The 23907-nt window shown below is 39.2% G+C and overlaps 1 protein-coding gene across 1 annotated transcript in view; it reads left to right on the top strand.

Annotated features, from left to right (window-relative positions):
• Positions 1 to 7038: 7038 nt before the first annotated feature.
• LOC309493626 (hemicentin-1-like) overlaps positions 7039 to 23907 on the top strand; it is a 281640-nt gene continuing 264771 nt past the window's right edge. Inside the window, exons 1-2 of the mRNA XM_082162762.1 lie at positions 7039 to 7088; positions 7480 to 7552. Of these exons, the coding sequence (XP_082018888.1) occupies positions 7074 to 7088; positions 7480 to 7552 (88 nt within the window). The 5' untranslated portion in view covers positions 7039 to 7073. The remainder of the gene's footprint in view (positions 7089 to 7479; positions 7553 to 23907) is intronic.

Genomic DNA, 23907 nt, shown 5'->3' on the forward strand with positions numbered 1-23907 from the left:
ATGCGGTCTGAATCCAGACTGAAACTTTTCATAGATGTCATTTTCTTGCAAGAAAGAGCCCAGTTGGGCGGATACAACTTTTTCTAGTATTTTAGACATAAAAGGAAGATTTGAAATGGGTCTATAATTTGCTAGATTATGTGGGTCTAATTGTGGTTTCTTAATGAGAGGTTTTATAACTGCCAGTTTAAATGCTCTTGGAACATGACCTAAAGTTAAAGATGAGTTAATAATATTGAGGAGAGGCTCTTCCACTATAGGTAACACTTCTTTCAGTAGTTTAGTGGGTATAGGATCTAATAAACATGTTGTTGTTTTAGATGAAGTGATAAGTTTATTTAACTCTTTTTGTTCTATAGTTGTAAAGCACTGTAATTGTTCTTGCGGGGTGATAATTGAGGCTGAATTATAAGGCGCGATTGAGGATTGAACATTTACAATTGTGGTTCTGATGTTTTCTATTTTCTCAGTGAAGAACTTCATGAAATCATTACTACTAAACTGTAACGGAATATTTTGTTCAGGTGACATCTGTTTATTTGTTAGTCTAGCCACGGTGTTAAATAAAAACCTAGGATTGTTTTGGTTGTTTTCTATTAATTTGCGGAGGTGCTCAACGCTGGCCGCTTTTAGGGCTTTTTTATAACGTGACATACTGTCTTTCCATGCGATTCTAAAGACCTCTAAATTAGTTTGTTTCCATTTACGCTCTAAATTACGGGTTTCTCTCTTTAGAACATGTGTAGTATTGTTGTACCATGGTGCTTTACTTTTCTTTCTGACCTTTTTTAATCTAATGGGTGCAACAATATCCAATTTTCCAGAGAGAATGGTGCTCATAGTGCTAGTTAATTCCTCTAGTTCATCTGTTTGTTTGGGTTCACTGAGCAGCTGAGACAGATCAAATAAGCAATTTGAAAAATTATCTATGGTGGATGGAAGGATTGTTCTGCCTGATCGATAACGCAGCGCAGCATGATATATTGCAGGAGTACGTAATATGCAAGTTACCATGTAATGGTCAGTGACATCATCACTTTGTGGAATGATATCTATATCGGTTGGATCGGTTCCATGTGATATAATTAAATCGAGTGTATGATTAAAACGATGAGTTGTCCGGTAACGTTTTGCTTGACCCCAAAGGAGTTTAATAAATCTGTAAACGCAGCCCCTAACGCATCATTTGGATTATCTACGTGTATGTTAAAATCTCCAACAATTAATGCTTTATCGACATTGACTAATGGTCTGAGATAAAATCTGCAAACTCTTTTAGGAAATCAGCGTAAGGCCCAGGCGGTCTATATACGGTAGCCAAGGCTAGAGATAATAGGGATGTTTTTCTTACATCTAAGAGCATAACATTTAATACAAGTACTTCAAACGAAATAAACTTATAACCCGTTTTCTGAGTAACATTGAGAATATCTCTATAGATTGTTGCAACACCACCACCATGACCAATCAGACTTATAGGAGTATCCTGATGGAGTAGACTCATTTAGACCGAAATAATCATTTGGTTTAAGCCAGGTTTCAGTAAGGCAAAGTACATCGAAGCTATTATCTGTGACTATTTCATTTACAATAACTGCTTTAGGTGTGAGTGATCTAATGTTTAGAAGACCTAGCTTTAGAAATGGTTTTTGTTTACTAATAGCAACATTTTCTGTTTTAATAACAATTCGATTTTTCCTAGATCCTGCAGTAGATTTATTATTTGATCTCACTAAACGAGGAATAGACACAGGTTCTATGCAATGTTCTACACTAGTATTTATATCAGTTAAATTGGTCCAGCAGAGACTATGATTTGGACTTTTGGTTACTAGTCAAAAGGTATTTAACATTTTGGAGATGTTATCCGACAGAAGATCCGCTCCAAATCTGCTTGGATGTAAGCCATCACTACGGAAAAGCCTAGGACGCTCCCAAAACAGATTCCAATTATTTACAAAGAGCAGTTTCTGCTCATTGCACCATGACATTAACCATTCATTTAGCGCGAATAGTCTACTAAACTTTTCATGTCCTAGTCGGTACGTGGGAAGCGGTCCTGACACAATGATCATTGTTTCAGGCGATGTGCTTTGTACCGTATCGATCAGATTCCTGAAGTCTTTCTTCAGGACCTCTGTCTGGCGCAGCCTGATGTCGTTCCCTCCCGCGTGCAGGACCACAGTTCCGACACGCTCGTCACCGTTCAGAATCTCCGGAACGCGAGCAGCGATTTCAGAAACACGAGCACCAGGAAAGCAGTGACTGTGCACCTTACTTTTACCTAACGTAGCATGTACGTGCCGAACGATGGAATCGCCGATGATCACAGCATCGCGTTCTGTTTCGCGAAGAAGGGAGAAGCGGTTTTGGGTGGATATCTGGAAAACCGGGAGGGTCGGAGAGAGTCTTGGTCTAAACCTGACTCGCGTCTTCCTCTGCGGAACCATCCAGGCTTCGTGGTGGCGTGTTGGAGCCGGAGTGAACGAGACCATTGCTGATCGCGACCTCGGTGCTCGGGACCGATGCTGAGTAACGCACGGAGTAGACGAGGTCGGAGTCAGCGGGTTAGTAACGTTAATCACTGATTTGTGTGCATCGGCGCGTGATGTTTCAAGAGCTAAACGCCGGTCTCTCAGCTCGGCTTGTCTCACTAAAAGGTCGTGGATCTGTTTCTCAACTGCTTCCAGTTCAGACTGCAGTGCGTGCAGCTCAAATGTGTCCTCACCTGCACCAAAAGGTAGACTACTTACATCTGATATATTCGCCATTTTAACAGATGGACAGTAAGTTAGCAACGACGCTACCAGTGATGCTATCAATATTAATACTAATTTATGACTGAAGTCTTGGATATAATCCATCTTTTTAGTGGTACGGGTGTAGAGTAGACGCACGATAGGCGAAGAATGTTTGTTTGTAAGTGAGTGTGGAGTAACCTATAAGAGTATCCGATGTTGGATCACTAATAGGCTTGAGACGCGTGTAGCAACAATGACAATGACATCCGGTCAGCTGTTTTTCAAATTAGTGAAATCCCAATCTCGCAAACACATCCTTCATTGTCTAAGGAAACAAGAGGTCTGGATTGACGCCCTAAGTCTGCTTGGACTGTCATAATGGCATCTTTGTGGCTCTCCAGAGAGACATTTGAGTCAGACAGTGCCTCAGAAGGTACCCTATTGTTTAAAAACCCCTCTCTCTGTAAAAACCACATGCCTTTGAATCACGTGACAAGCGTGATTCAAGAGACAAGAGACCAACCTTTGTGTGTAACTTAGGATAAGAAATATCCTTTTAAATATATGTACAATTCCATTATGCATGTGTGGTTAGTTTGCCTTATAATAGAGGTGTGGTTTGCTAGAGTACAGTTTTGAATTCTAAATGTTCACTGAAAGAAGGTTCCTCAATAGTGTCTTGTAACCCGACCTCGACCTGGTCATAAACTTTATGACTCCAAAGCTGCAGCTCATCCAGTTCCTCTGCAAGCCAACATTCCAACACATTAACACACACACACACACAATTCATGGAACTTTTCAGAGAAAAGTAACCCTAAAATGTTTGATATGTATTCCTTTGTTTCTCAAGTGTCTTCACATGCCATAACGGAAATACTGACAATTTTATTGTGTGTTAATCAAACTTTATTTGTGTGTAATTATGCATATGAATGTAACGTTATGTTTCTCCTCCTTTACCTGTCATCCTTGGTATCTGTCTGACCGTCCTGTTTCGACTGAACCAGTCACACATAGGAGATTACAGTCAAATGTATTGTTCTGTGTGTACAATCTTTTGGAAAGAGAAAATACGAATTCTATCTCTCACACGACATAGTCAAAGTAGGCGTTTCTTCACAAACAAAGAAACTTTCTTCCCGCTTCAGAGCAGAAGATCCGATTTGCTGTTGTCCCAAAAAGAGGGCGTAAGCAGATGTCTTTTAAAAGGAGAGACCCTCTCCTCTTGCCCTCTCTCTCTCTCAGCCCTCTCATCTCTTCTCCCCCGCGCAACGCTTCTCCAAGGAACATCTGAAAAGGCTCCGGCCTTCTCCCTCGGACAAACACATGTTCGAGTCGTAGCTGCCGTTCTTTGCAACTAAGTTATATATATTTGCCTCTTCCTTCACGGGAGATGAATCCTATTTTCCGGTAAACGTTACATTCAGTGAGCCTTTTTAAGCTTCCCGCGACACCGGAAGATGCAGCACAAACAGGACACCGTTCGCGCTTCCTGCCTCTCAGCATCACTCGAACAGAGAACAAACTTGCAAGTATATCTCTCTAAAAGCTGATTCCAGGTGCCTCTTGAAATTAGGTTTCTGTCTGTTATAATTACCAGCTACTTCCTCTCTCTCTCCTTATTTTCTCTCTTTCATTTCATTCACTCTGATCACGTTATTTCTTATGTTCTTGTTTGTTTAAATGTTTGTTTGTTTTATTGTTTGCATTTTACGTACGTTTATATTTGTAGCTTATATAATCTCTAGTGTGTGCCATTTTATTAATAAACCCATTTATACTTGACTGTTTCTGTGTTGAAAACCCACCTTATATGAGTCAATGAGATGCAAAAGATCTATAAAGCTACATGCTCTATATTATAGACTACTTTGAGTAGTTTTAATTTATAAACCCAAAGAGTTTTATGTTCGTGGCCAGAAGATAAAACTTTCTTGGAGTTTGTAAACAGGGATACCCCTTCTTAACTGTGATAATCTTACGTTTATTCGCTGGACGAATGACTGATGACCAGACCAGTTACAGAACAAGGTAATCTCGAAAATGTATAAAGTAAATGTATATGCGAGTTATGAATTATGACCATGAGTTATGATTAGTAATATTTCCAAAATTCCCTATATTCTTGAGCTAATTCGCATTGACCCAGAGTCAGATATATTTACGTTACACGCGTCTGCTCAACAGTCCGCGTCGTAACTATGAGGTGAGGAAAAGTAGAAAATGTTCGTTGTAAGTGAGTTTAAAGAGAAAAATCAAGAATTATAAATCAAATCGATGGAGCTCCAAAGACAACAACGCGTTCAGACGCGACGCATGCACATTCCACCATGCAAGCTCCGACCCACAACAGCTTTGGAACCACACGATGGCAACTTGCACCATGACTTTTGACCCTCACGGACCCACTAACGGACTCATTTTTCAACCACTTCAAGAATTGTCCACGATTGCAACTGACCATGCAAGTATATCAATTTATTGAGGTGCTCTGAAAATGATCAGCTGATGGTTCTTTTTATACTAAAATAGATCTTGCTCCATAGTTCTATTTCCTGTTTCCGGTTCCATAACACTCACCACTTGACCTATGCATGTATGGATGGATGAATGTATGCATGTATGTTTGTTTGTTTTGTTTAGTTTAGTTATGTTTGTGATTTAGTTAATAAAACTTGTGCACAATTATGAATTTGGTTTCTGATCCTCTGTTTGCATACAAAGTCCCTTTTACGATTTTGATCTTGTTACATGCTCTAATTGCTGTACATAAGGAATAATTAATTTTCAGCGACCATGAAAGATACATTTTCCTTAGAATAAATGAATAATCAAAGAGTTCGTTGGAACTGATTAATTGATTGTAATATTAATTTGGCTTACCTCAAAGTTAATCTAATTAACTGACCCAAATATTAATAATTAATCATAATTGGTAATTATGGATTATTATTAATATTTCCCCTTTGAGCTAATATCGTTACAACTAACACACATAAATCAAATGTCACACATAGGAGGCATCTACTGCCGCTACTCACAAATCAGGAAACCAATTAGACCTTATTTACACACACTACTTGCTCCACTGGCCATACACTGGTCACTCCGCTGCACACAATCTCAGATCACTTCCTCCTCACTCTTAACCTCAACCTGCCTCAGGACACAACACACACTCCTCCTCCACCTTTACGCTCACACTCACCCTCTCGCTTTTCCTCTTTGGTCTCATCCACACTTCCTCCACCTGATCAGCTCTCAACACTAGACACTAACAGTGCAACTGATAATCTTTTCTCCACTCTAACATTGGGTTTGGACAACTTCTGCCCCCTTTCCTCCAGGCCAGCCCGTGCCACACCCTTCTCCGAGAACATCGTTCTAAACTCAGGGCTGCAGAGAGGAAGTGGTGAAAATTGAAAGATCCAACTGACCTTGGTCTGTACCAATCCCTCCTCTCTTCCTTCTCTGCTAATGTCTCTACTTCTAAAATGACTCACTATCACAACAAAATGAACAATTCTTCTGACTCTCGTCCACTTTTCAAAACCTTATCTCTTCTTAGCCCTCCTCCTCCTCAAATCTAGACTAAAAACACATCTCTTTGACCTAGCATACACATAACACATTATAGACTTATATAATTCAATGTTAGGCTGCATAGATTAGGTCAGCCGGAACTGGGAACACTTCCCGTAAATCCTGATGCACTCGTTACATCATAAGAAGAATGGCATCTACGCTAATATTAGTCTCTCTGTTTATCCCGAGGTTTAAAGCAGTCACTGTAATGCGATTGGTTATCAAGGCACACATGATCCAAGTTAGCTGTTACACTTTTTCCAATGGTAGAGCCACAGATCCTGGTCTCTCCCAGTAATAAGACCATCTCTGGTATAAAGCAGGCTTTAGGTGATCGTCAGCTCCTAACGTCCGGTCTGAAGCTGCTGGCCTGAAACTGCTGTCACGTATATAGTTCTGCAGTCAGACACAACTCTTCTCATATGTGCTCGTTCAATCCCTCAAACTGCCACCAGAGGTCACCATCTCCTGCGACTGACATCAACCTTGATGAGCCTCACTTGTAAATCACTATCATTCATCTTCATAATTATTCATCTTCAACTTACAGAAACAGATCATCATTATTCTTTAAGTAGGTTTAGTTCAGTAATGTTGTTCTCTTGTTGAGGGAGGGACAGTGATATTTCCGTCGCTGGGCGTTCGTTAATAAACAGTGTTAACCACACAAAGCACACATATCCTTCAATATAAAGCTAAAGTGCTTGTGTTAAAACAGTCAGTCATTTGGTTGCTGTTGTTCTGATGAGCTTCAACACGGTAAGACAAACACACTATTGCTTAAAAGAAACTGATTATTATTGCTCATATAACATGCGTGACTTTACATGAGAAATCGTGAGCTTAGAATTATAAGGTTCTATCTCCACTTTTGGTCGAAATTGAGTTTTTGACATAATCTGATCCATTAGGTGTTTATTAATGCCTGTGTGGTGTTATTTTTGTAAAAAAATATTTTGTTAGTAGTTATTAATAAAATAAAAAGGTTCCATCTCTCCATTGCCAGCTGTGATGTAAAAACTTTGATGCTCAATATCTCAGAACTACCCTAAACGGAGATAGAACCTTATAATTCTAAGCTCACGAAATGTTAAGAATAGGGTGATTTACATATACCTGTTTAAGTGATTATATTAATGCTGTATTATAGATATATGTTATGCTGATGTGGGTCAGAATGGCTCCTCCTCTTCCTCTGATCTTCTTTCTGCTCATGATTCATGGTGAGTCTCTCTTACATTCACATTAGAAACACTCTGATGTTTTATTTAAGGCCTCATGAGCGGCTGATCTGCTCTTTCTTCTGTCCTGTTCAAACATATTTCTCTCTGAAACAGGAAGTTTGTGTTGAACATGTCAAGCGCTCGTCCCTTTTAGAAATGTCCAATAGTCTTTTGCTACTTGCTAGTCAGTGTCACATGGTTTAGGGGGAGGGACTTTCTCAAAGTTCAGAGCATTTGATTGGACAAAACTCTCTTCACTCTGTCTCTACATTTACTTCTGCTTTTCTGCAACACCGTCCATCAAAGCTCATCAGGGCTGCCAACTTTTGAGTTTAGTTTGGAGTGATGATTATGGAAGGGGGATTGATGGGGTGTAAAAAAAAAAAATAATTAAATCTCTTTCACAAATTCAATTCTTGTGATTTGATTCCGATTTGATTCAATATCGATTAATTTGGATAAACATTAGGTACAGTAGATACATGTTCATTTTCCTCAAGGAAATAAAAAAAAAAATCACACATTGCTGTAATCATACAGAGCCCTGTCAGCTATTATTATTAAAGATTAAAAATAACAACTCTAATTAAATATGTGTGTTTATAATATAATAACAACATAATACTATTTAAGTGATATAGGTAAAAATATAATAAATATGTAGGCTAATATAGTGCACATATTTAGCAAATGGTCTCTATAGCTAATATTTCTAGCCAATTAACATGCTATGGTCATTAAATGGATTTCCTGGGGTAAATGTAGGCAAGGCAAGTTTATTTATATAGCACATTTCATACACAATTCGCAATTCAAAGTGCTTTACATAGAAGAAATTAAAATAATAAAAAGAAATAAGAATAATTAAAACAGTTTAGAAAAATAAAATAAAATACAGTACAGTACAGTACAGTACAAACAGTCGGACGAACAGTGACACAGTGCTCATTCAGTAAATGCATAGCTAAATAGAAGTGTTTTGAGTCTGGATTTGAATGTGACTACTGTAGGAGCACATCTGATCTCTTCTGGAAGCTGGTTCCAAATGTAATGTTATGCTTCTCCAGCGTTATGTAACGTTATGTGATGTACTTGTTCTCCAGCTGTTTTATTGACTTCTTTCCGTGGTTGAAAAACACTTATTGATCGATATTATGTGTGAGGTGTTGCACACACAGAAGAGGCTGTGTTTTCTGGTGGCACATATAATTTGTAATTCTGTCACACGCTGTACAATCTGAAAATTCAACAAAGACAATAATAAATTAGTTTTTGTTTCACAGTGTTGAAATAGCAAGAAGGGTCTGACTGCAGAGCCGCAGAGCCACGGTTTTACCCCAACTACAGTTTTACCCCACAGCATTTTTGTATTCAAAAGTATTCAAAATGCTCTTCTTGCTGTTCTTGCTCTTCTTGCTGTTGCCAATTTCACAAATTTTTTCTTTTTCTTTTTACTTCTTGGTGTAATTGCGCTTGTATAATTTCATAGTGAATGATCAATGGTAATATGGTAATGGTAATGGTAAAATAATGGTATGTCTGACCTGATATACACCATAATGGTGTGTCCGCACTGAAAGGTAACTGTAAATTAAATTGTATTCTTGGTTATGACTCCAACAAATTAATAATATGTTCACACTTTAAGTCTGTTTGAAATTAACTTTTATTTGTGCTCAAGTTTACGCATTAACCCCAGGCAGAATTAATTAACTTAAGGAATTAGAGTTATCTTGACTTTAGACTAATAATGACCCTTTGAATGTCTATTCAAAAGTTTGTTTGTTATGCCAGGCTTTCAAAAATAAAGTGTGTTTATTATACAAGGCTGTTCATTTTTGGAGATTAAAGTGTTCAGGACACAAGCATTATTTTATTTCATTAAAGGAGCCTTAAGGCCTGTGAGCAACAGCAAGAGCAAAAAATAACAGCAGGAGTAACAATAACCATTAGATAGTTTTAGGACAGAACAGTCGCTAAGATTTAAAAATGAAATGTGACAGGGCAAAACTGCTGGGGTGAAACTGCTCGGGCTGCGTTCCAGTTCAAAACTGTCATGCCCTTCACTCGCTAACTTCCCTCCGTCTCGTTCACTCGGATGTACGTCATTGCTTACGTTGCACGAGTGCCCACTACTGGCGGAAACTGCAATGGGAACGTCCTAAGCCCTTGATCACTTGCAATCAGCTATGGAGCTGATTTATTATTTAAAAATGTTTTCCCTTTAAGAATTTGTTTAACGCAGCATCCAAATGTACATAGGTGTGTCTGGGTTGTGTTAAATTGGGTTGTGGTGATTAGACAAGATATGTAGTGACGTCACAATCAAATTGTGGGACATATAGGTGCCTGAAGTGTACATATAAAGTAGACTCGCTCCCTCTGTCAAAATCGAGGGAATGAGGGTCATAAAAACTTCCCTCGTCCACTTCACTTCAAAATGGCGGCAGGGATTCCCCCGAGGGAAAGTGCTTAGGGAAGTTCGCAGGTGCGTGTCTAAGGCCCTGTCCCAAATGACGCACTGCATGTGGACTTTCGGTCTCGTGGACTTAAATTGCGTTTGCTCGCTGAGTCTACGAGTCCGTAGGCCGTCCCATTCCACACTGTAACGACTGAGACAAATCAGACAAGTATTTGTTATAGTTTAACAAATAATATTTAAAACTCACTCTGGGATCTGTGGTCTCATCCCGCCAACAAGGGCAAGAAGGTCTTAGTTACCATGACCACGATCAAGTTGGGTTTATTGCTGTTAAAAATGAAACCAATCCAGCTGCACATGCAAATGAGCACGCTTAAAACAAAGATTCCTAAATCAACCATAGAGGAATTTTCCCGCTTGGAAATTCCACCCTTCTCATTGGTCAAGCAAACCAGGAGAGGTGGGGCCTTTCTCAGGCTTTATTAGAGACAAATTCACAGTGACCCTTCTCTTTCTTCTACTGCTGTGTCTTCGGGTTGATGTCTGGCTGTGACCACCGCCTGCTATCCTTTCACTTTCCCAAAGGATTCAGACTGTCTTTTCTTCAATCTAACTCAGAAGAAAACTGCAACCTTACCATCACTGAATGGGCAACAATCAACTCTTGGCCTTCTCGGTACGTTCAGGGTGCCGTGCTGTCCAGCGTGGCCTCAGCAGGCCCCAGGGCAGCAGGCCTCGACTCACAACAGCCATGTGCTCATCCAGGAGAGAGAGGACTCTCTCAATCACAACAGAATCAAGGACAACCTCAGGAGTTTGGCACAACGTCTTCATTCAATGCAGAAGAAGTCCATCACAACTCCCACCATTTGCTCTGTGTGTCCTCTCCGGCCCAGGGCTGGCAGGCCACAATCTGCACTCCAGCCATGAGAACAGAGTCGAACTAACCATGCAAGTTGATCATATCTTCTTCATCCAACGGAGAAGAAAACGATCGCAACTTTAACATTTGACACTCACGGAACCATCAACAACTTCAATTTTCAACCACTTCAAGAATTGTGTCCACTGCACAGACCATGCAATTATCAATTTAATGAGGTGCTCTGAAAATGATAAGCTGATGGTTCTTTTCATAGTTAAATGGATCTTTACCATAGTTCCATTTGTAAAATTGTATTCTTATTTATTTTATTTTTTTGTATAGCGCTTTTCACAATACAGATTGTATGGAACAACTGTTCAAATGGAACATTATGTATTATTATGTACAACTGTAAACATAATTTAAATAAGCATGATGTATCTATTATCTAATGCCCAGGAGGCATACACAATATTAAAATAAAGAACTGTAAAAGCAAAAAAGCAGGCTGTGTAGTTGACATGAAGATAAAATGTCAGAGCGCAAAAATTTGATTTCTCCTGTCCAACAACAACCACACCGTTATTTCCGGCGTGACGATCGAGTCTGTCCCAAAAAATACCTCTCAATGCGCCCTCGTGGACTCGTGCCAAGGGCCCTATAGGTCTGCACTACATGACATCACCAAAGTGTGGACTGTGTGGAAGTCCACAAATCCGGAGTGTGCCATTTGGGACAGGGCCATAGTAGCTGGCAATGTGACTTCTTCATGTCAAAAAGTGAAACGCCCTGCGGCTCACCACTGCCCCTTAACGTCACCCACCAGTACACACAGGTTTATGTTATGATGTTAACATAAACATCTATACTTAATAAATGGTAACCTACAATACATAATAATAAAACATATGAATAACAATATACGAGTATTTGAATCTCTACGACTACAGAGGCATATGTGACCGATCACGGAAACCAGGGACTCAAGTCGGCAGCACAACTTTCGAGCAAAATGGGAAAGAAGTGTTTTTTTTTTTTCAAAATTGGTGATTTAAATTTTTTTGCAGAATCTGTTAGTTGAGATCACGAAGAAGCCTCTCCATGTTTGAGATAGCAGTATTGGTATATTTAAAAACGTACATTTTGAGGTTGAAATCGGCTTGTTTTTCGGAGATTCTAGCACGCAGTAGGGGCATGTCATTGTCGGTGTGTATTTCCATACTGAATAAGCCGGCTTTTGTTTCTTTTGTTATTGCCCCCGCCCTCCAAGGGAACAGCGTGGCTACTTAGGCTATTATGCAGCGCTCTGCCCGGCTCTATCTGATTTCAAAATTCAATGAAGATGGACGCCAATAACATTACGATGTCCAGCAATCGATTTAAATAGTAGGATACATGGGGTTTAATTTGTCGTTTAATGAGATGTAGCCTAATACATGTTGTCAGTGCCAATACATAGATCCGACTATTGAAACAACGTGTATCTTAATGGTCCAGTGGTAGAGCTTTCGCCAGCTGTGTCAGAGGTTCATGGTTCTAATCCGCTCGTATAGGTTTTTTTTTCTCGTATAGTTTTTTCCCTCATCCAAACGATTATGTTCATCAGTGGTTGTATATCAAGCAGGGACACGCAAACGTTTGCATTATGTTTTGTGATTTCACCAGAACGAATAGAGAGTATCCGCAACGCAACGGACTGAAGCGCGCGTCCGAGTGAAGACAGTGCGGTGTGTGCGCGAGCCACACGAGAAAACACTGTATCCGCGCCACTGATCGCTACGGCAACGAGCACTTTGATCACTTGATTTAAAAAAAAACACATTTCAGCGCTAGTCTCTTATTTAAAAAACGAACGAAATGAATGCTCTACCAGTTAACTGGAGATGTTTTATTTATTTGTAGAATTGGTACATTTGAGATGTTTTAAAAAGTGGTGGGAACATGTCCCATCCGTCCCACCCGCAAATTACGCCTATGCCTATTTCCATAGTTTATTGCTTATTATTAACATTAGCAAAAGTTTGTTTCATGTTGCACGAGTACACCGAAGAAAATTCCTAGTCTGTGAAACCTTTCATTGACCATGGCAATAAAATCTATTCTGATTCATACTTGGATTCATACTCGTACAATAGCCGCTATCCGACCGGAGGAACCTTTTCACAGTTCCTAGAACTATTGGCTAAAGTACCCGGATGTTCCTGCGGTGCGAACACGCCGACTAGGAACGATTTTAGTTCTAGGAACTCCATTTGGAGGAACTAATTTAGGTCCTACTTCAGAGTAGGGTCTAAACCAGCACTATAGGAACTACCCGTGACGTTAGTGTACGCTGATTGACCGAACGCACGCGGAACACCAGCACCCGCCATTTTTAAAACAGCTAGAATGTAAACACACAGATTATAGCCTATATATTTACTCCATAAACTAACTATACAAACATGGAAAACAGTGATAGGTGGGTCTCTAAACCTTTATGCTGAAGAGAAAATCCAACGCAACTTTGAGGGGACCAAGCCAAACATGATTATGTTTATCTGCCCAGCTAGCAACACTGGACATCAACCACACGGCATAGGCTAAAAACGTTTTTTTTTTTTTTCATATACTGTCTACTTTCTATAACAGTTCTATCTAATAACATATTAAACAGTACTGTTAGACAGATCGCTAACTAATAAACACAGAGAATGCAAGCATTGTTTGCTCTGGCGTTCTCAGCACCGCCAAAATAAAGGTCCGTCGCGCCGTCAAAATAAAAGTCACCGTGCTTGCGTCACTCCCTTACCCCTCCTACCAGTTCCTATGGCCACTTGGCCAGTGCGAACGCAAACAGCAAAACCGAGTTTGGGGGAGAGTAGTTCTTAGAACTGTTTAGAAGTGGACAGTTCCTAGAACTAAGTTCCTGTAACTACTTGGTCGGAAAGCGGCTTATATATATATAGCCTATATCACATAGCACATCCTGTTTTTGATTTGAACATTGTCTAGAGTTTATCTTATTTTTTATTCAGTGTACATAAGAGTTACCTATACAGTTTTATCGGTAGATGCTAAGAGACATTTATTTATATTAGGGCTGGGCAAGTTAACGCGTTATTATCGCGTTAACGCATTTATTAATTGACGCCGACAATTTTTTTTATCGCACGTTAACGCAGTTTATTATTATTTTGAAAGTCCATTGCTCATAAAAGAAATATTTTATTGCTACTGTGTAAAGGGAATACTGCTGGTAAAAAGCACATTAGGCTATTTGTTTAAAGATTTTGCAAACCACATGTTATTACACTTTTGTGTATATAGCAGTACATTTAGATCTGCTATATACACTACTTTAGAATTCATTATTAAATTTTGCTCGTAACAATGCGATTAATCGTGATCGGTCACATATACATTTCAGTAAGTTTTACTGTGTCTTTCAACATAGCCTACACTGTAAAACCTAACAGTAATATTAACTAAATACAATTGAGTTCACAGCACTCAAATACTACCGAAACTTGAATGACTGAAACAGAACTCAAACTGAATGAGTTATAGAACATTTCTAGATCCCAGAATGATAATTGTATAATTAAGTGATTAATTAAGTGATGATTGAGCATTAGTGATGAACACCTGCTGTTAACAAGCAGAATCACTGAAGGAAAGAGAAACACAAGAACTACAACTGACTTCCAGCCACAGCAAAATAAACTGGAGATAAAAGAAGACATTAAATATCTCAAGATCTCAGCAGAGGAGGATTAAACAACTCCACAAACAGCATTACCAGCTTCACTTATTACTAACCAGTTTGACTTTATTACTGCCATTCATCTACAGAAGTTCTTATTAGAATTAACAAAGGTTTAGAAGTTGATGATTTGAGTTTCATTTAAGGTCACCATGATGGAGGTCAGCGTTTGCTTTAGTTGAGCTCTTGACCCTTGACTTTTGCACTTAAGATTTTCTTTGGCTGCTATAATTGAGTGTTTATAAAACATATTTGTTATGGCACAAAAGGCAAGGAAAAGTCTGATTGAGTGTTGATGGTGAAGGACTGATGATGACAATCATCATTTAGTGACTTGATTCACTGACTTCATTCAGATTCTGATCTCTGATTAAAACGGCAACATGCTCAAAACTGTGATTCTACAGCATCAGAGCTAGCCATGTTGTGACCAACAGATAATATGAAGGATTTTACAAATAGTTGTGCACAAAAAGTTTCACAGACAAGGTATTGCATGACTAAGACTCACACAGACATCAAGAATCAGCATATGAATCTCAACAATGGTGACCATTAAAAAATGATGCATGCTGGGTACTAGCATAATACAAAACTTTTCCATGGCTCCCAGCATGCATTGCAGCATAAATCATTTTTAATGGTCACCATTGTTGAGATTCATATGCTGATTCTTGACTACTGTGTAAGTCAGCATGATACCATAGAGGTGTTTAAAATCTGATTGTCACAACAATGAGCCTTACAGCAGAATTAGTTCTATTATAATGAATAATACAAGTAATACATCACCTGTGTAATCAGAGATTAGGCTCTGGAAAAGATCAGAGAATCAAGTCACTAAATGATGATTTTTATCATTTAAACACAACCACATGCTCATATTTTCTTTTGGCGTATGTGCCATAACAAATGTGTTTAATACACACTCAGTTACAGCAGCCAGAGGAAAAACTGGTGTTATAAAGTCAAGGGTCAAGAGCCCAACTAAAGCAAACATTGATCACTATCATGGTGTCTTTAAATGAAACTCAATAAATCATTATCATCTAACCCTCTGTTCATTCTCAATCACAACTTCTGTAGACGCAGGACAAAAGTCAAACTGTTTAGTAATAAGTCAAGCTGGTAATGCTGTTTGTGTAGTGGTTTAATCCTCCTCTGCTGAGATCTTTAGAGATTTAAACGTCTTTTATCTTGAGTTGATTTCATCTAAGGCTGTGGTTGGAAGTCAGTTGTAGTTCTTGTGTTTCTCTTTCCTTCATTGATTCTGCTCGTTAACAGCAGGTGTTAATCACTAATGCTCAATAATCACTTAATTAATCACTTAATTTATTGACTGCAATGTATATCTACTTTTAGTAAACTCAACTGAAATAAGTTCAGAGTACTCATAACTATTGTTTTTATAAACTTAATTGAATTGAGGCAATCGGTTTCCTCAAATGAAATGAGTTAGCTTAACTTGTTTGTTTTTACAGTGAATTAAGGCAATCGGTGTCCTCAAATGTAATAAGTTAGCTTAACTTATTGAATTTGACTTTGTATTATTGTTTTAGTGGACTCGATTAAAATAAGTTCAGAGTACTCATAACTATTGTTTTTTTATAAACTTAATTGAATTAAGGCAATCGGTTTCCTCAAATGAAATGAGTTAGCTTAACTTGTTGGGTTTTACAGTGTACCTATTGTTCATTCGTTGATGATCGGTTCATGTGCCGCTTGAACTGAGGTGCTACAGCGATCTGCCACTTCACATTTACAAGCGCCAAAACTATATTTATTCTTTTTATTTCTTAATAAAATTGACAGAATCTGAGAGCTTAGAATTTAAAAGTAACCAGCTCTGTCTTGTCTGTCAGTGCAAGAGGTGTAAAGTCCAGGTTCAGAAAGTAAAAGTCCTCCTCAGTATTTTGGTCACCTGGATTTGCTAATTCAGACAGGAGAACTAATTAGTGGAATCAGCTGCTGAGTTTATGGGTGTAATAAACATATGACAGGACTTCTACTTTCTGACCCCTGGACTTTACACCTCTGCCCATAGAGAGGCGTTGGCCGTTTTGATGATGCTTGCAGTTTGACGAGTTCTGTTGTTCTCACGCAATGAATGTTTAGCAATTTTTCTCTGCGTGAGAAAATGTGTGTGGCGTGAGAGTGTGTGAAACGTGTCGATTAGAGTCTCAGGCTGAAAGTGTGACAGTTCACAGCCCTGCCCTAGCACTAGATCGTGAATATCTTGTGTTCTTGTTCTCATAAGTGAATGTGTATGTTAAATATTTATTTAGTCATATTCCAGGATATACAGTTTGTCTGAATTGCTAAACACTAAACCCACTTCTCTGAACCAAATTCTCAGTAGCCTAAACCAATTTGACGAATAAATCACTCTTTCTGTAAAACATTAAACAAGTTCAGAAAGTTAAAACGCTGTTTGCAAATCTCATGCACTCTTTTTGCAAAACACTAAACACATTCTCACTCACTAAAACACATTTTTCACTGTGATGCACTTATGTTTCAAAACGCTAAACACAGGCAGGCTAAAGTCAAACACAACTACAACACAGTTGTCATCGTTTACACACAACGACTCAAAATTGTTCAGACTTATTTCTAATGATGAGAGGAAACCAACTGTACAAAATACAAAACAGTTTAAAGTGCCTAAATTGACTCAAAATGTTGCACTGAATGTTGAGAACAACAATTGATGGAAGCAATATAAGAGAGAGAGGAGGAAGAGTGTGAATATAAGAGGAAGGGTATGAATATAAGAGGAGGAAGAGTATGTGTATAAGAGGAGGAAGAGTGTGAGTATAAGAGCAGGAAGAGTGTGAGTATAAGAGGAGGAAGAGTATGAGTATAAGAGGAGGAAGAGTGTGAGTATAAGAGGAGGAAGAGTGTGTGTATAAGAGGAGGAAGAGTATGTGTATAAGAGGAGGAAGAGTGTGAGTATAAGAGGAGGAAGAGTGTGAGTATAAGAGGAGGAAGAGTATGAGTATAAGAGGAGGAAGAGTATGTGTATAAGAGGAGGAAGAGTATGTGTATAAGAGGATGAAGAGTGTGAGTATAAGAGGAGGAAGGGTATGAGTTAGAGGAGGAAGAGTGTGAGTATAAGAGGAGGAAGAGTGTGAGTATAAGAGGAGGAAGAGTGTGTGAAAGAGGTGATGAATGAGGAGGAAGAGGAAGAGGAAGGTGTGGAGAATGTTGTCAAGGCTGGATCTGCTTCAGGGTTTTCCTCTTCTCCTGCAGAGATGATATTCTCCGGCCGGACCGACATGAAGACGTGAAGCTGAAGCAGAATAAATCTCTCTCACTGACCTTGATTCTGCAGTTGCTCAACTCTTCCTTTTTTTTTTTTTTTTATAATTTAATTTTCAAAGGTTTTCTGCATAACAGTCACAGACAGACACAAGCCAACAAGGCAGGACACAACAATACAAAACAAAACAAAACAAAAACAATATCTGCCAGTTCTTATAAAAGATACCAGCATGTATCTATAATCCAGTCCAAGAACTGAAAAAAATGTCCACAGGTTCTGAAGAGTAAGGGTTCCATGGTTTTGGGAAGAAGTGAGGTCAAGGAAGCCCAAAGTTAAGGGCAGAGTCCCAGCACTTGAATGATGGCTTGAAATGAAAACAATTCACATAATGAAAATAGGAAAATAATACATAATAATATCAAACTTCCACCTGAGACTCATCCTGTTGTCTCTTAATATAGTCAGTGCATAGAACAGCACCCCCAGATCACTGACTATATTAAGATGCTAAGAGACATTTATTTATATATTACCTGTCTGCAAACGTCTTCTTTTTTTTTTCTTTTTTTTTGATGGCACATTTTCCTGGCCTTTTTGCCTTTCTGACCCCTGGACTTTACACCTCTGCCCATAGAGAGGCGTTGGCCGTTTTGATGATGCTTGCAGTTTGACGAGTTCTGTTGTTCTCACGCAATGAATGTTTAGCAATTTTTATCTGCGTGAGAAAATGTGTGTGGCGTGAGAGTGTGTGAAACGTGTCGATTAGAGTCTCAGGCTGAAAGTGTGACAGTTCACAGCCCTGCCCTAGCACTAGATCGTGAATATCTTGTGTTCTTGTTCTCAGAAGTGAATGTGTATGTTAAATATTTATTTTGTCATATTCCAGGATATACAGTTTGTCTGAATTGCTAAACACTAAACCCACTTCTCTGAACCAAATTCTCAGTAGCCTAAACCAATTTGACGAATAAATCACTCTTTCTGTAAAACATTAAACAAGTTCAGAAAGTTAAAACGCTGTTTGCAAATCTCATGCACTCTTTTTGCAAAACACTAAACACATTCTCACTCACTAAAACACATTTTTCACTGTGATGCACTTATGTTTCAAAACTCTAAACACAGGCAGGCTAAAGTCAAACACAACTACAACACAGTTGTCATCGTTTACACACAACGACTCAAAATTGTTCAGACTTATTTCTAATGATGAGAGGAAACCAACTGTACAAAATACAAGACAGTTTAAAGTGCCTAAATTGACTCAAAATGTTGCACTGAATGTTGAGAACAACAATTGATGGAAGCAATATAAGAGAGAGAGGAGGAAGAGTGTGAGTATAAGAGGAAGGGTATGAATATAAGAGGAGGAAGAGTATGTGTATATGAGGAAGAGTGTGAGTATAAGAGCAGGAAGAGTGTGAGTATAAGAGGAGGAAGAGTATGAGTATAAGAGGAGGAAGAGTGTGTGTATAAGAGGAGGAAGAGTGTGTGTATAAGAGGAGGAAGAGTATGATATAGAGGAGGAAGAGTATGTGTATAAGAGGAGGAAGTGTGTGAGTATAAGAGGAGGAAGAGTATGAGTATAAGAGGAGGAAGAGTGTGAATATAAGAGGAGGAAGAGTGTGTGTATAAGAGGAGGAAGAGTGTGTGTATAAGAGGAGGAAGAGTGTGTGTATAAGAGGAGGAAGAGTATGTGTATAAGAGGAGGAAGAGTGTGAGTATAAGAGGAGGAAGAGTATGAGTATAAGAGGAGGAAGAGAGTGAGTATAAGAGGAGGAAGAGTGTGAGTATAAGAGGTATAGAATAAATCTCTCTCACTGACCTTGATTCTGCAGTTGCTCAACTCTTCCTTTTTTTTTTTTTTTTATAATTTAATTTTCAAAGGTTTTCTGCATAACAGTCACAGACAGACACAAGCCAACAAGGCAGGACACAACAATACAAAACAAAACAAAACAAAACAAAAACAATAACTGCCAGTTCTTATAAAAGATACCAGCATGTATCTATAATCCAGTCCAAGAACTGAAAAAAATGTCCACAGGTTCTGAAGAGTAAGGGTTCCATGGTTTTGGGAAGAAGTGAGGTCAAGGAAGCCCAAAGTTAAGGGCAGAGTCCCAGCACTTGAATGATGGCTTGAAATGAAAACAATTCACATAATGAAAATAGGAAAATAATACATAATAATATCAAACTTCCACCTGAGACTCATCCTGTTGTCTCTTAATATAGTCAGTGAAAGGCCCCCAGATCTTGCAAAACCTGCGCTGGGTGTTTGACAAAGTGTAACGCAGCTCCTCCAGGTATAAACAGGATACCATATCATTCAACCACATCTTAAAGCAGGGAGGGGACACAGATTTCCATTCCCTTAAAATAATCCTCTTTGCTATGACCATACCAAACATGAGGGCCTGCTGTAGGTCTATAGAGAGAGTTAGTGAATAAGGGGTACAACCCAATATTGCAAAGAGGCCATCAGGTTTCAATGGAGTTTTATATATGACACTGTACAGGTTAAAGATTTCACCCCAAAAGGCTGTGAGCTTTAGCCTGGTTAAAACCAGACCCTTCTCAGTTGAAACTGAGTGTAGGGTCTGGCGAAGCTATGTAGACAAATCATTTCCAAAGGGGCGTCACCAACCGACGTAGCTCAAATTCCTCTGGGCGCAATTGGAAAGTCATAAAACCAATCAGATCGATGAAGGAGATGACGTATGCTTCGAGTGTTGTTCTTTGCTCCGGTTTTAACGAAAACTGTAAGTTTAAATCGCTCAAAACAGACGCGATAAATGATTCGTTTATATACTGTCTATGATTCGAACGAGTGATGTTCCACGGCGGCATCCATCTTTGTAATGAAATCTCCTTCAGCGTCGCTGCGCTGTCGTCATCATGTAAATCCCTCCCCAAACGTTTCTGATTGGTGCCGCGATTTCGGCGGCACAGAAATGAGTTTGAATGGGCTCTTCTCCAGACTATCCTGGAGAGAGAATTAAAATTCGCCGGAAGTAGTCTGGGTTTTCCCAGGCTATGTGAGCTTGGGACATGCCCAGAAAAGATGACCCAAGGTCCCATCACTGGCCTTACATTTATCACAAGCGGCAGAGACAGAAGGGAAAATCCTATTCATTTTGGTTTTTGAAAAATGCAGACGATGGATAACTTTAAACTGAATAAGCTGAAGTCGTGCATTGATAGAACATGCTTTGATTCTCTCTAATGCCATTGACCAGAGCCCATCATCAAGCTCTTCTCCTGTGTCCTTAACCCATGCTTCTTTAATGTGAAGAGAGGAGGTAGCCAATGGAAAAAGGGCAACAAACTGTGAAATCAAACCTTTGGATGTGGGTTCACGCGTAAGAAGTCGATAAAACTCGTGTTGTGTGGGTACTGATTCCTTTACAAAGCTTCTAATTTGGAGATAACGGAAAAAATGGCTAGATGGTAGCAAATATTTCTCCTTAAGTTCGGCGAAAGATGCAAAACACTTGTCAATATAAAGATCAATGATAGTTACAAGGCCCTTCTTTGTCCAGCGTGCAAACACTGAGTCCATTAGACCTGGCTTAAAGGAAGGGTTATGACATATGGGAGCAAAAAAGGAAAGCTCAGGGAGATTCAGCACACCCTTAATTTGTTTAAGAATCTTCAAAGAGTTTGATAGAATAAAGTCACCTTTAAGCTGTTTGATAGATGAATCAGGATTTGAAAATAAAAAGGCACTAAGGGAAGCTCCAACACATGTTTTCAATTTGTGGGACTCAATCAAAGGCCAATTGGGGCAGAGGTTACTCTCATCATCAGTGCATAGGGCATGATTCCAGAATACCCATGCTCTGGCGTTACATGCCCAGTAATAATGACGCATAACAGGCAGGCCCAAACCACCTTCAGTAGTAGGCTTCTGCAGGTGCGCTTTAGAGATGCGGGGGGGCTTGTTGGCCCATACAAAGGGCAAAATGATAGAGTGTAAAGATTTAAAGAAAGCAGCTGTAAGAAAAATAGGCACATTTTGAAAAAGATAAATAAATTTGGGAAGTACAGTCATCTTGATAATATTGACACGCCCTATTAAGGAGAGGGGGAGAAGTTTCCATTTATCTACCATGACTTTAAGCTTGTCCATCAGATCGAGATAATTACATTTAAAGAGAAGTTTGGGATTTTTGGTGATATTGATTCCTAAATATCTGAACTGATCATTGGAGACTTTGAATGGTAGATCCTCAAGATATTTAGAATCCAGGCCATCAGATAGGGGTATGAACAGACTTTTGTTCCAGTTAATAGTAAATCCAGAGAATTGACCAAAAGGATTTTATCAGATCAAGTAGGGGGGACAGGGATGGCCTAACATCTGACAGGGTCAGGACTACATCATCTGCATATAAGCCTATGGTACACTCAGATGAGCCACAATTTATTCCACTGATTTGAGGGCTGGCTCTAATGGCTATTGCCAGGGGCTAAAGGGCCAAAGCGAAGAGCATAGGAGAAAGGCAGCAGCCCTGCCTAGTGCCACGACCCAGCAAGAATGAAGGGGACCTGTCATAATTAGTCAAAATAGAGGATTTTGGACGTGCATATAGCATTCTTAACAACTTCATAAATGTGTCACCAAAGCCAAATTTTTTCAAGGGTGGCAAACATGTATCTCCATTCGACTTGGTCAAAGGCCTGCTGGGCATCTAACGATATGACAGCAGCGTATGGTAGCCTATCAGAATACATAGTATTTAACAGGCGGCGAGTGTTAGAGAAGGAAAATCTGCCTGGAATGAAACCTGATTGATCCGGGTGAATTAAGGCACTGATATATTTACTTAATCGGTTTGTAAGAACTTTTGCAATAATTTTCTGGTCACCGTTCAGCAAACTTAGAGGACGGTAAGATGTGACATCAGTGTCATCCCTGTCTTTTTTCAGGAGAAGACAAACATGCGCTTCATAAAGCGAGCTGGGAAAAATCTCATCCTTCAGAGAGCACTTTACCATACGAAGAAGGAGTGGGGCGATGTTGTCTATATGTGCCTTGTAAAATTCTATGCCAAATCCATCAGGACCACAGGCTTTGCCATTAGGAAAGGAACAGATAGCTGTTTTGATTTCATCCAATGTGATGTCAGTGTCCAGATCCTGCCTTATCACCTCATCTAGAACAGGGATGTCCAGTGCGTTAAGAAAATCTGAAATCTCAGCATCGGTGGACTTAGACTTTGATGAGTATAACTGGCTATAAAAGTAAAAAAACCTGTCATTAATTTGTTTAGGGTCAGTTAATAGCTGCCCGGTTGGAGATGAGACTTTATGAATCGCCCTATCAGCTTGCACGCATTTTAACTGCCTAGCAAGCAGCCTGTCTGCCTTCTCACCCAGCTCAAAGTGCTTTTGTTTTAATTTACAAATATAGTGCCTGACCTGCTCGCCAAGAATATGGTTATAGTCATATTTTATCTTCAAGATGTTTTTAAGGATATCCTCAGATTTAGACCCTCGGTAAGAATCCTCCAGTGCAGTAAGTTCAGTTTCAATTTCAGAGAGACGCTTCTGCCTAGCTTTTTTACTTGCTGACTGATAGGAGATTATGTGACCTCTCATAACAGCTTTAAAGGACTCCCAGAGGGTTGAGTCTGAAACAGCACCATTGTCATTATCCAGCATAAAGCCTGACATCCTAGTAGAGATGTATTCTTGAAAACAGTTGTCTGAATTCAGTGTGGGGTTAAACTTCCAGTTGTACTGACGTGTATGGAGATTGAAATCAATCCTCATGGTCAGAGGCGCATGGTCTGAGACTAAGATGTTATGGTATGTGGAGCTGATGACTCTTGATATTAGTCTAGCATCAACTAAAAAATAATCGATTCTGGTAAAGCTACCATGCACAGATGAAAAAAAAAGATGAGTATTCTCGGTTTATGGGGTGCAGATGTCTCCATATATCAACTGTATCTAGCGATTTAATCAGATTGTTAAGTACAGGTACAGACTTCAATTGTGGGGCTGCTTTAGCGGAAGAACGGTCTGCCTGAGGGTCTAAATAGCAATTGAA

The sequence above is a fragment of the Leuciscus leuciscus genome (genome assembly GCF_965113295.1).
Source record: "Leuciscus leuciscus genome assembly, chromosome: 3".
NCBI lineage: Eukaryota > Metazoa > Chordata > Actinopteri > Cypriniformes > Leuciscidae > Leuciscus > Leuciscus leuciscus.